The 13113-nt window shown below is 48.0% G+C and overlaps 1 protein-coding gene across 1 annotated transcript in view; it reads right to left on the reverse strand.

The window, feature by feature from the left end:
* LOC144783410 (solute carrier family 26 member 6-like) overlaps window positions 1-13113 on the reverse strand; it is a 156105-nt gene that overhangs the window by 114177 nt on the left and 28815 nt on the right. Inside the window, exon 4 of the mRNA XM_078662400.1 lies at window positions 2270-2436. Within this exon, the coding sequence (XP_078518526.1) occupies window positions 2270-2436 (167 nt within the window). The remainder of the gene's footprint in view (window positions 1-2269; window positions 2437-13113) is intronic.

Consider the following 13113-nt stretch of genomic DNA (forward strand, 5'->3'; position numbering starts at 1 on the left):
TCTTGAAGTCATAAAGAAAACAGTCCTCGTCTTTCGTGACCTTAGGAAGCTTAAAGCGCTGTGCCACCCGCTCCATAAGCTGGTGAAAATTAGCAATGTCCACAGGAGGGGAATCACCTGGCACTGAAGGAGGCGGAGACGGTGTCTGGACCTGATAGTCTTCCAATCCGCCGGGTGGAAGATACTGCAGGCTCCGGCAGTGAAGGAGCAGGAGGAGCCGCTGAAGTTACATGCACAGTAGGTAAAGGAGACCCTTGATGAGACGGTGGAAAACGTCTATTGTAATCCTCCAGCATATATTGGAGATTTGAAATAAGGGAAAGCGGTATCTGCGCTGTTGGAACCTGAACAGAAGGTTCCCCTTCTTGGAAATAAGAATGGTCCTGATCATCTTCGTAATCTTGACATTTAGCTGTCGTCGACGGAGCTGTCGTCGACGAGACGATCGTCGGCGTGATCGACGCCAATGGAGCCGTCGTCGACGGAACATTTGTCACACATTCCAACGTCGAAGTAGAAGACGTCGACGCAGCCGCTGTCGACGATCCGCTGGCTCAAGTCGTCATCACTGTTGTTGTCAGTGAACTGGAGTCGGCAGATTTCGTCGGCAGAATGACCGTCGACGAGCCCGTCGACAATTTACCATGTTTTTGAGTGGAAACATGCGCAGAAGGAGCTGAGGGCGCCGGAGAGTCAGATCTCGAGGGCGCAGGCGTAGTAGGAGGAGGTGGACACACAACAGCCTCCTTCATGAGAGGAAGTTTTTTCTTCTTCAGAAAAGGAGATGGCAACTCCTGAACACTACTACGCTTTGAAGCAGCTCTGGACACACCTGACGCAAGGCTTTCTGTGTCAGAAAGAGGTGAATCCTTATCTTCAACCTCTGCAACCATAGGAGAAGATGTCCTTCTCTGTCCTTGGTTGAAAATGTCCTGCAGATTTTACATTTTCCTACCTCATGATCTGGATAGAGGCAGTAAACACACTTCTTGTGAGGGTCCTCTGAGTAGAGTCTCAACTTCCCACAAGAAGAACATGGACAAAATAAAGACTTCTTACTTGAAAACATCTTAGAAAACTGAAGAAATCCAGAAGAAAGTTGAAAACTGAGTAGAGCTCAGGGAGACTCCCTTCACACGACGTGTGGTAAAAAATCTGAGGGCTTGAGCCTCTGAGGAGAAGGTTCTAGAGAGGTGCTTGCGCCTGATTGGCTGTAGTTTGGACTAACATAATGACATGGATATGTTATAAAGGCGTTTTTTTTTTCTCCTATATATTTCTATGCGCTAATGCTAACCTGGTACTTATAAGTATTTCTGGTTTTGGAATTTGTGTGATATGTTTTTATATACATATTTTATTGGGATTTATTGCTATTTTATTTACCGTGGGGCTACCACCTCGACGACTGGGAATATTCAAGCATGTGAATCTATGAAAGACACCCTAATACTGGAGAAATATACTGCCTAAATGTTTGTAATTGCTGTGCTTTTATAGTTTTCAAAAAGAAAATTAAATAAAGATATTTTACTTTACTTTACTTTACTGGCTGTGAGCCCACCAGGGGCCACTTCCGCGGTACTGGCTCTGAGCCCACCAGGGGCCACTTCCGCGGTACTGGCTCTGAGCCCACCAGGGGCGACTTCCACTGTACTGGATCTGAAACCACCAGGGGCGACTTCCACTGTACTGGCTCTGAGCCCACTAGGGGTCACCTCTACAATACAGGGCAAAGGATCTGACTGCTTGGCTTTGGAATATGTGATACAGAGCAGATGACCTCGTTGAAGGCCAAGCCATGTGCTTAGAACCTGTTGGCCTCATTTTATGGTCATGGACAAACGACGGTCATTCATGGCTTATATGTTGCCAACTACATTGAAGCCATGTCACTGACTACATTTGACAAGTCGTAAAAAGTTGGGGGTCTCTTTGAAGCTGAAACTTAAACCTCAAGATTTTTGATTTCTTTAAAATGGATGGTTTTTTAACAGAAGACTAAATGGTGATTTTTATTAAATTAAAATCACAGTTTAGCTTCACTTTTCCTCAAAAGCTATTTTTCATCCCACTTCTGTAATCGTATGAATGAAGTGTGTTAGGTGGAAGGTCAAGAAATCGAATTATGTACTACTAACACATATAGTGTTACCGCCCACAACAGACACACACAACCTAAGACCTCGTAGACACACTCACCTTTACACACACACCATAACACAGACACACACACACACAATCTATCATGCATGCGCAAAGGGCATACCTGAAAGATGGCGGTGAGTAATGTTACAGCGCACATAACCTTCACCCTTGTGACGTCCCTTGCAACAACATCAATAAGTGTCTCATTCCCAGGTACCATGAAGTTGTCGTTGGGCGCCAAGGACTCCGTCACACTGCCAATCATGATGGAGAGCATGGCGAAGGAGCCTGCGGGGGTAAAGGTTGAGATTAGTGCATGATTTACAGGTGAGAGATTATTAAATGATACGGGTAATGCAATAAGGGATACGTTCTAGGTGAGGGTATATCTTACCTGCCCCTGCAGATAAGATGATTACATCCCCAAATTGGCCCCTGCAACTAGTCTATTGGGTTTATCGACTTGAATCTCGATTTGAAAATTGCAAAAAGGGATGTATGTAAAAAAATAGCCATTTTTTTGCGATTTCTTAATATTCCTTAATTGCGATTTGAAAATTGCGAATCGCAATTAAGGAATACTTTCCCATTCATTACTATAGGCCAGGAGGCCCATAGGAATGAATGGGAAGTTATTTTCAATTTGCTATTCGCAAATTGAGAATCGCAAATTGAGAATAATTTCAAGGGTGCAAGGGTGTCATAAGGACACCCTGATGCACACCTGAAATTTACATGTGTGCGCAGATGGCGCACATACATGCATGTATGTGCGCCACATGGCACCTTTACAAATTCCAAAAAGTGCATTTGTGAAGGAAATCGCAAATTACCACCAACTTCAAGTTGGTGGTAATGTGCGATTTCTTAATGAGAAATCGCACAACATGGGTGCTTCATACATAGCATTTAAGGAATAGCAATTTGCGATTCCTTAAATGCTGATGCAAAATTAAGGAATTGCAAAGTTTGCGATTCCTTAATTTTGCGATGCGATTTTACTCATACATCGCATTTTTCGAATTTTTAGTCGCAAACGCTGTTTTTTTGCGAATCGCAGCTTTTGCAACTAAAAAAAACGGATGATACATATGCCCCTAAATCTCACGCACATGTGATAACGAATCATGCATCTAATACCCCCCAATCCCTATTCCGTCGAGTCGGGTACATGAACTGAGGGGGTTCTGATGCTGACAAGTATATGACTCTCATCTTTTAACTTATCTATTCTGCAAATGTGATCGCTAGATCTTGGAAAATTCCATGCTAATTTGTATAAAATACCTCCAGATGCCTTGTTATAGGGGAACTTCTTTCTCCATATAAACCTAAGGAGCCCATTCAAGTGGGGTTATGGGTAAGCCAAACATCCTAGCCCAACAGTTTAGAAGAAACTTTTAAGTCACAATGTGTGGAGTGTTATATGTGCTGTGCATATGATCAAACAAAGCATGGTCACGCTTGAAGATATGAATGGTGCACTTTTATGAATGACTCACAAAAGACTCTGAAAACCGAAGGTCATTATTTGTATAGTAAAAATATATGTGACTTATGGCAGTTATCTATGTTTCATATGCCCTTACAGACTACAAGCATCTGTAATAACAGGGCCCTAATAAGGGCCACCATGAATGTACATTATACTCACAATTAGGGCACACACTTGTGAATGTCATATTGTGGGTGAGCACCATTAATACTGCAAAGGGGTCTCACATCAGGCAGATAAGGAAAGATGCTCATTTTGGTTGCCACTGATTCCAGGTAAGGACACAGAGGCCAGAAACATGTTGCCCTTAAATTGAACTCAGGGAACACGACTCCCCATAGGGTTCAACTGGTTTTTTTTCAATCTTAAGATGGACATTCACTGATATTAAAACTAATATGTAGAGCCTCAGTTAATTGGAGTTTTTTGTCCAGGTCAGCCCAGAGATTTTTGTAGGGATCACATCAGATGGCTAAAGGGCTTGAGCCGAACAAACGGAGTGAAAGTGGGGAGCACGGCCATGCCACCTTGGTAGGGGAGGGCCAGTGTATCCTAAAAGGGATGCTCTGTGGCCTATGACAAATCCTGAGGCTGATGGAGCAGGGTAAAGACAAAATAGTTTTTGTACCCCCATGCAAAGTCAAGTTCTCATAAATTGAACATTTACTAATAAGTGTGAAACATGGAAAACTAATCAACAAACTACACATAGAATAAATATTACACGTAGGATTCTAATTGCTGTTCTGCTGAAAATGTAATTACTAATTAATCGGAAAGTCATACTAATATAGAGCTGTGATTTTGGTATGTAACAGAAATAAACGTGTGTATTTGTGCTCATATTTTTGATATTTGTGGAAAAAAAGCAGATGTAAGTAAAATCACGCATATTCGTTTGCAATATTCATTTGCTTTTGCTAGGTAACAGGGAAAATTAGAATGGTGGGAGGTAAACAGAAGGGCTAAAATTCTATTTCTAATATTTATTGTGTTTGTTTTCATAATAGTTCCCATTGAGGTCCGTGCGGCCTAGTCTAAAAATGGCCAATTGAAATACTAAGAGTAACTCGGAGAGAGAGAAATAAAGATGGCCCCTACACATGAGAAGAACAAATCAGAAAAAGAGTGCATGGCCTGTGCCCGGAGCGAGAGATGTCAAGGCCGGTTTGACCTATGCATGGGAGTTGTGCCAAGAGACACTTGCATTTGGGAGCTTGGGAACGGAAAAGAGGATGTTTCATATTGTGAATAAAAGATACATGCATTGAGTGTAATTGGTAACGTGGATAATTTGCACATGGGAAAATCTAAACAAGTTTGGACAAGGAGGACATGAGGTGATCTTCACCACCCCCTTAATACACCAATGAGAAATGAGTACGGACCCTAAAAGTTTCAATTTAGTATTAGATAGTTATTGGAAACGGGTATAAAAGAGCCCGTGTGTAAGAAAGGGTGTGGGTACGATTTTTGGTTCCATGAATTGCACCACGGCATGCTATCGGATTGGATAATTTTTGGTGCAGAGAGACTTTGAAATGATCGGACTTTAAATTTTGATGCGGCAGAGAAATTGAATGCGGAGATCTATTTCGGGAGGGAGACATCGAGGAGGTTAGAAAGACAGTCAGCTTGGGAACCTGTTCTTTGCAGTTCTGTCATCTTCCTATGACAGATTGGTAATATGCTTTTGAATTTCTCATTTCTTAAACGTACTTAATAAATGTATTGAATTTCTTTTAGAAAAGCTAAATTTCTTTCGTAAATGAATTTTAGATAAACATTACAAAATATAAACTCTAGTCTGTTTTTTATTTAGAATAAAGTCATGACAAGTTTTATTGAAATTTAAATGGAAAATATTGTGATTGAGCTGGTCTTGATCCCAAACTTCTACTAGTTGGTCCGTCGACCAAAATAGCGGAGTACCTTGACGTTTATTTTCCCTATCTCAGCTGAAAAAGTCATATAGAAATGTATATAAACAGTGTATAAAATGTTAGAATCTATGATAATAAGGTACCTTGCTATCCAGCAGCTCGCCTTTTTTTTCACTGATTTGGGAGCAGTGTGATGTGTGGATGTGTGACTCGCAGTGCTTTGGGCCCTACCGATGAGTAAAATAAGTTTGCTCCAGAATTTAGTGGGATGAGATTTGAGGGTTGTTTGGGAGCCGCGCTGGAACAAAGCCCAAGTGGGGTTATTTAGTATTCTTCTTTTGGAACTGCACACTTGATTTATTGGACATTCCGTTGAATCAGTAGCTCACTCGTGGCCGCTTACTTTTATTCCAGAGTTTAAGGAAATGGGATAAAGGGGAGGAATTTTTCACTGGAGATGTCAAAATTTAATGAATGCAGAGTCTGTCACTGACTGTAGGAGCTGTTGATATTTCAGTAAGCGAAGGTCTGAGATGAGTGAATGAATGAATGAATGAGTGAGTTGTGTGTGACATGAATGAGTGAATGAGTGAGTATATAAGCGGGGTGCCTTAGATCAATAAGTGAACAAATTAGTTGGGAGGTGAGTGATATGATGGTGTGAGTGAGTGAAATGTTGGAAAATAAAAGACCATGACAGACATAACGTGCAAAGGCCCACTACATATATTCAAAGTACACAGCAAATTCTAAAAAATAGCTTCCATTATGAAAGCAAAAGATATATCAACCTGAAAACAGCTCAAAAGAGATTGTTAGGACACTACATCTAGGAATGTGTCTGCAAGTGAATTTTCAAAACAAAACCTTTTTGATGACCATGTGACTGTCAAAGATGGACATATTACATTTCAAACATGTTTATATAAAAACTTCAAAATGATTAAAAAAAATCAAAGGATAGTAGGAAAGAAATGAGGAATGATTATGCATTATTATTCTTAATAATACAAGTATGAATAAAAAAAATTCTGCAAAAAACTATTGAAAGTTTTTAGGTGTTATAATCTGTAAGAACTGGGACCAGAGATGCTGCAGATGGTCCTCCCAGGTGCTACTGAAGACAGCTATGTCATCCAGGTACGCCGCTGAGAAGGACTCCAGGCCAGATAGCACCTGGTTCACCAACCGCTGGAAGGTGGCCGGAGCATTCTTGAGGCCGAAGGGCAGCACTCGAAATTGGAAGTGGCCCTCGGGGGTGGGGAACGCTGTTTTCTCCTTCGCTCCATCGGCCATGGCAATTTGCCAGTACCCTGATGTCAAGTCGATGGTGCTGAGGTACTTGGCTGCTCCCAGCCGGTCAATCAGCTCGTCTGCCCGTGGGATCGGGTGAGCATCCGTCTTGGTGACAGAGTTCAATCCCCGATAGCCCACACAGAACCAAAGTTCTGGTGTGGTGCCCGGTGGGGCCGCTTTCGGCACCAGCACGACCGCACTAGCCCACGGGCTGCTGGAGGGTTCGATCACTCCCAGCTCCAGCATTTTGGTCATCTCACCCTGGATGCTGTTCTTCACTTTCTCGGACAGCCGGTAAGACTTGGTTTTCACTGGCGGACTGTCCTCTGTGTCCACATCATGGGTACACAGATGTGTAATTCCAGGCGTGAGGGAGAACAACGAGGCGTGCTGCGCCAATACCTGGCGGCAGTCCCTCTGTTGTTCTGGGGTCATGGATGGGGTGAGGACAACTCCCTCCACTGAACCATCCTTTTCCTGAGCCGCTAGAAGGTCAGGAAGAGGCTCACTCTCCTCCTCCTCGCTCCCATCTGTCACCATGAGGAGAGCAAGCTCCGATCGCTCATGGTGAGGCTTCAGGCGGTTGACGTGGAGCACCCGATGGGGCTGACGGGGGGTCTTCAAGTCAACGACGTAGGTGGGCTGGCCTCAACGCTCCACAATCTCGTACGGACCAGTCCACCAGTCCTGGAGGGCACTAAGCTCCCCAGGCTCCATGACCCACACCTTCTGTCCAGCGTCCAACTCCACCGTCCGAGCGTTGCGGTCATACCACTCCTTCATGACGGCTTGGCTAGCCTCTAAGTTGTCTGAGGCTTCCTTCCACAGCTTGGCCATCTGGCTGCGGAACGCCAGCATGTAGCTGACAACGTCTCAGGGAAGCTTCTTCGAAGTCTTCTCCCACCCCTCTTTGACCAGGCTGAGGGGTCCCCTAACGGGATGGCCATAGAGCAGTTCGAAGGGGCTGAACCCGACTCCCTTCTGGGGTACCTCGCAGTACGAGAACAGCAAGCAAGGGAGGAGGAGGTCCCATTTCCGCCTCAAGTCTTCTGGCAGGCTCCGGATCATCCCCTTCAAGGTCTTATTGAAGCGCTCTACGAGCCCGTTAGTCTGGGGGTGGTAAGGAGTGGAGAACCGATAGGTCACTCCGCACTCCTTCCACATGGCCTGCATGTAGGCCGACATGAAATTTGTGCCCCTGTCCGACACCACGACCTTGGGGAATCCCACTCGCGTGAATATCCCCATCAGGGCCCGCGCCACCACAGGTGCAGTAACGGTCCTCAGAGGGATAGCCTCCGGGTACCGAGTGGCGTGGTCCACTAACACCAAGATGAACCGGTGTCCCGCAGAGGTCGGAGGGTCCAATGGCCCAACGATGTCGATTCCGACCCGCTCGAAAGGGGTCCTGACCACCGGGAGTGGTTCCAAGGGGGCCTTCACTTTGGTCCCCGACTTGCCACTGGCCTGGCAAGTCTTGCAGGTCTTGCAGTAGGTGTCAGAGGCAACCCTCATCCTGGGCCAATAGAAATGCGGGACTAGCCTCGCAAAGGTCTTGTCCTGGTCCAGGTGTCCAGCCAAGGGAATCTCATGCGCCAGTTCTAATAAAAAGGCCCGGTAGCATTGGGGGACCACTAAGGCCCTCGAGGACCCATGAACCGGAACCTTTGGCTCACTGTACAGGAGGCCATCCTCCCAATACACGTGATAGCCGCCGGTCTCTTGGTTGACCGCTTGGGCTTCAGCCTGTCGCCGCATGCCTTCAAGTGTGGGGCACTCCTTCTGCGACCGACAGAATTCCTCCCGGGTAGGCCCTCCTTCCACATGCCACTCGGCAAGGGTCGGCAAGTCCCCCACGGGAACGACATCCACCTCCACGGACTCCGGGGGTACCTCCGCGGGCTCCCCATCCATCACACGAGGGGTGTCCTCCACCACATTCTCCTCTCCACGACCAGCATTGGATTGGGCCGTTGCCTCAGGCTCCAATCCGGATTGAGCTTCTTGCTGGGCAGTCATGGACCGCGTGACTACGCAAGTCCACCCTGGTAACCCCAGCATCTCCGTCTGGGCCTTAAACTCCACTTCCTTCCAGGCGGTATGTTTCAGGTCATTACCTAGCAGACAATCCACAGGCAGGACAGGGCTGATCGCAACTCTCAACGGGCCTGGCACTCCTCCCCACTCAAAGGGAACTTGAGCCACGGGATAGTAGCTCATACTGCCGTCAGCCAACACGGCCGGATGGAACACATCAGGTACTACCTGCTCAGGGGACACCAGCCGCCTCACTACGGTGGTCATGCTGGCTCCTGTGTCCCTCAGAGCGCCCACCTCCTCCCCATTTACCTTCACCCTCTGCTGGTACTTAGCAGTATTCGATGGTAAGGGCGTCACTGGGACCATCTCTCTATTCCCAAGTGAAACCAGGGTCAGGCTTGTCCACTCCCCTTCCCTATCTAGGGGCAGCTCCATCCCAAGCGCTACGCTAGCCACCCCGGGACTCTTGCCACCAGTGGGGGCTGGGGGTCGTTTGCGACACTGGGCATCTCCCTTATAGTGTCCGACCTCTCCGCACTCATAGCACCGGACCACTTTTGGCTGCTGATTCTGGTCAGGGTAAGTGGGTTTTGGGGAACGGGACTGAGGTGGGGTACCTACTCCTTTCCCAAACTGTCAAGTTTGTGGGCCTCGTGAGAACTCCGTTCTTTTATCTCCACCCTCTTTCTTCTGGGGGGCGCCCTGTCCGCCTTTCGGGCCATTTCCCCCGGGGCCCTTGTGTGACACCCGGGTGCTAACCCAAGTATCCGCCTCCTCCGCAGGCTCACGGGGATCAGTAAGCTTACGGTCCACCAGATGTTGGCGCAGCTCCGAAAAACACTTATCCAGGAGGTGCTCTCTCAAAAAAAGGTTATACAGGCCCTCATAATCACGCACCTCGCTGCCACGTACCCAACCATCCAGAGCCTTACGGGCATACTCAAAAAAATCCACCCAATTCTGCGTGGACAGCTTATGGCTGCCACGGAACCTCTGGCGATACCTTTCGGGGTTGAGGCCAAAATGTTTAATGAGCGCCTCCTTCATGGGGGAATACCTGAACTGGTCTGCCTTATCCAAATACAGGAGGGTGTCCCTGACGTCAGGAGGTATATACCGGTACAAACCACCTCCCCAATGTTTCTCGGCACCCCATGGGCAGTCAAGGCCACTTCATACGCCTCCAACCACCTCGCAATGTCATCCCCCTTGGTGTAGCTCGCTATCACCTCCTTAGGTAACCAGAATCTGGGCTCCTGCTGAGCCTCTGGTACGCTGCCACTATTCGGACTTCCTGGTGCACCCAACTGTAATGCTCTCAGCTCCATTTCCTTGAGCTGGAGCTCGTGCGCCAATTTCCTTTCCTCCATAGCTAGTCTTTCTCACACCAAAGCAAGCTTCTTGTCCTCCCTTTCTCTCTCTCTCTCGTGCTCTAACTTGGCAAGCTCCCACTTCAATCGCCTCTCCTCCCTCCTGTCCTCGTACTCCTGCGACGACACACTCCCCCTGGATACACTACTCCCTGCCCCGGAACATCTTCCTAGCAACATATTGTCAGTCATATCAATGTTGAGCAGGCCTGGGTCTTCTTGAGTGTCCGCCTCCCCTTGTGTGACCTGTCCCTCCTGTTCCTCATCCTCTCTCTCGCCTGGGTGGGCCCTTACCCATGTCCTCAAGGCGGTGCGGAGCTCTTCTTTTACAGCTCTCTGCCCCACCCGCACCCCCAACCCCTGACAAAACCCCCTTAACTGCACTACCGTGTACCTATCAAGGTCAGCCAGCTGGAACTCCATTTTGTCAGGTGGGGACCCAGGTAACTTGGAAGAAAGATACTAGGACGTAGGCAACAATGCTGGGTCAACACAGGTCCCTACACACTTTGCAGGCTAGACAGTGGTGGGCAATTGAGTAAGCTTGTAGGCACAATAGGTGTCCAATTAATTGCAGCGCACTCTATCCCACTGGAGGGTGCTGGGTAGCTACAGGTCCTGGATCCCACCGCTCCCCAAAAATGTAAGAACTGGGACCACCAGTTCTCCGGGGGGTAGCTTGGCTCGAGCAGGAAGGCAGCCAGGGGCTTACGTGTAGAGCAGCTACACAACACACTCATCCACTGAGACAATAAGTGGCCGCAATAATGGAGACCACACCAGTATTTGTGATTGAAAATCAAGGTCTTTTATATAGGCTTTAGATCAAAGCAATTCGGGCATTAGCATTTCATTAGCATCTCATTAAGGTGTTTCATTAAAGCGGTACATTAGGCATTCTCATCAGGTGAGCAAAACATCAAATAACACAGCCTGTTGCATTATACTCTTCAGCAGGCTAAGGGGGTACTTTCATAAACCATGGGCTAACATTTCAAGAAGCAGTTATGAACATTTCCTCTCGTAAATATCAACAGTTCAATACCAGTAATCATGTCATTGAAATATCAATGGAGTAAATCAAGCAGTATCATAACACAACCCCATCAGGATTCATTGAAGCCCGCCCCTGCAAGCAATTCAGTACAGGGGAATATTATACCACTCCATCAGCAGGCTTAAAAGCAGGTAATCAGACATGCACAGTTACTTCAGTATGAGCCTGACTTCAGGCATGCACAGTCAACCGGTATTGAGGCATCTGTGGGTTTAGCTGGGGCCTCTTGGTCAGTGGAGGCTCATTGGGGCCAACGGGGCCCAGTCTCAATGCTCCCCAGGGGAGGGGCGAACTCAGGGCCTTCATCGGCCTTCCGCCCTCCTCCCCGGGGGTTACCTGTAATCTTCGGCCCTCAGGGCCCTTGCATAGACTCTAGATGAGGGGAGGGGTTCCAGCCCTCCCGGGGCCTCACACTACCCGGCGCAGTGCTGGCACAGCTTTCGAGCACCGGCGCCGGGGGCGAGGCGGGATCAATGTGTGGGGCAGATCGGAGGGGGCTCTCAAGCTCCACGGCCCCCTCCGCGATGAGATGGGCCTTCCCCGGGCGCCGGGGCTCTCGGCAGAAGGCCCGATGTAGGCAGCCAATGGCTGCGCGGCTGTGGCGGGGGCGCGGCCGATGACGCGGCGGCGCTCCCCGTCACGTGATGCGGGCCACAGAGGCTTCAAACCCAGCGCGGCCTGGTGCATTTGATGCGGCGGCCCTCTCCTGGCATACGGGGGCCGCCGAGGGAGGTAGGATGATGTGCCGCTTCACCGGAGTGCTGGGGGCCTATAAGGCGGGGGACTTCCAGCGCGGCCTGCAGAGGATTCCGGCGGCCCTCTCCTGGCACATGGGGTTGCCGAGGGAGGTACACAATACCGGCGCTGACGCCGCGGCCGCAGGGGAGATTCCTGGATAATTTTCCAGTCAAAGGTTATAAGCTGCAGAAGTTTGACTTCCTGGCTAAAAGCTGTGTATATTGACAGCATAGAGAGTTTAAAATTATAGAGCAGATTTACTAAGCACTTGTGGTGTCCTTGCATGACGCAAGTCATCGCACGGCAACATAATTTCCTTAACTGGGAATTACTAAGCCACTCAAAAACCAGCCACTTTATGTGGCTTTGTGTGCTTTACTAAATACAAAGTAAAACAATGCAGTGCATTGTACTGCCTTGCACTACTTTGCATCGGGTAGGTGTTATAGGGGTGCTGTATGGGCCTTCCCATGCATCCACCAATTTATTTTCCATCAAACCCAGATTTGCAAAGACGTGTAAACCTGGGTTTGTGCCAAAATGGTGCACCTGCCCGACAGAGGCATAAGAGAAGTCATATCTTTATTTCTCCTTGTTAATTCCTCTTTCCACGTGGGCTGTATTCTGCAGCATACATAGAAGGATGGAATATGCTTCTAAGTATTGTTTTTGTGCAGGAAAGTTTTCCCTTTCCTTGCACAATGTTCCAATAGTGCCTAAATTGGCGCTAGGCAGCACTCGGCGTGCCAGTGCAAGGAGACAGCAGAAATGCTCCACATCTTTGTAAATATGGAGCTTTTCTGCCCTCTTCTTTAACGCAACGTAGCACAGCCTGCTGCCTTGCTGCGTTGTATGTCATAAAAGAATGGTAAACCTGCCCTATTTTTTCTAGCAAAATGTAAATAGCTGAAGAAGTGTACACCTGCTAGCACTGCAACACAAATATTTTCATGTGAGTGTATTCATTTATTTTATATGGACAAGACGGAGGTCCTCATCCTACGTACTACCCCCTCTGCGTGGGACAACTCATGGTGGCCGACAACACTAGGAGTAGCTCCAACTACCACAGACCACGCACGCAAC

This window comes from Lissotriton helveticus, chromosome 9 (assembly GCF_964261635.1).
Source record: "Lissotriton helveticus chromosome 9, aLisHel1.1, whole genome shotgun sequence".
Classification (NCBI taxonomy): Eukaryota; Metazoa; Chordata; class Amphibia; order Caudata; family Salamandridae; genus Lissotriton; species Lissotriton helveticus.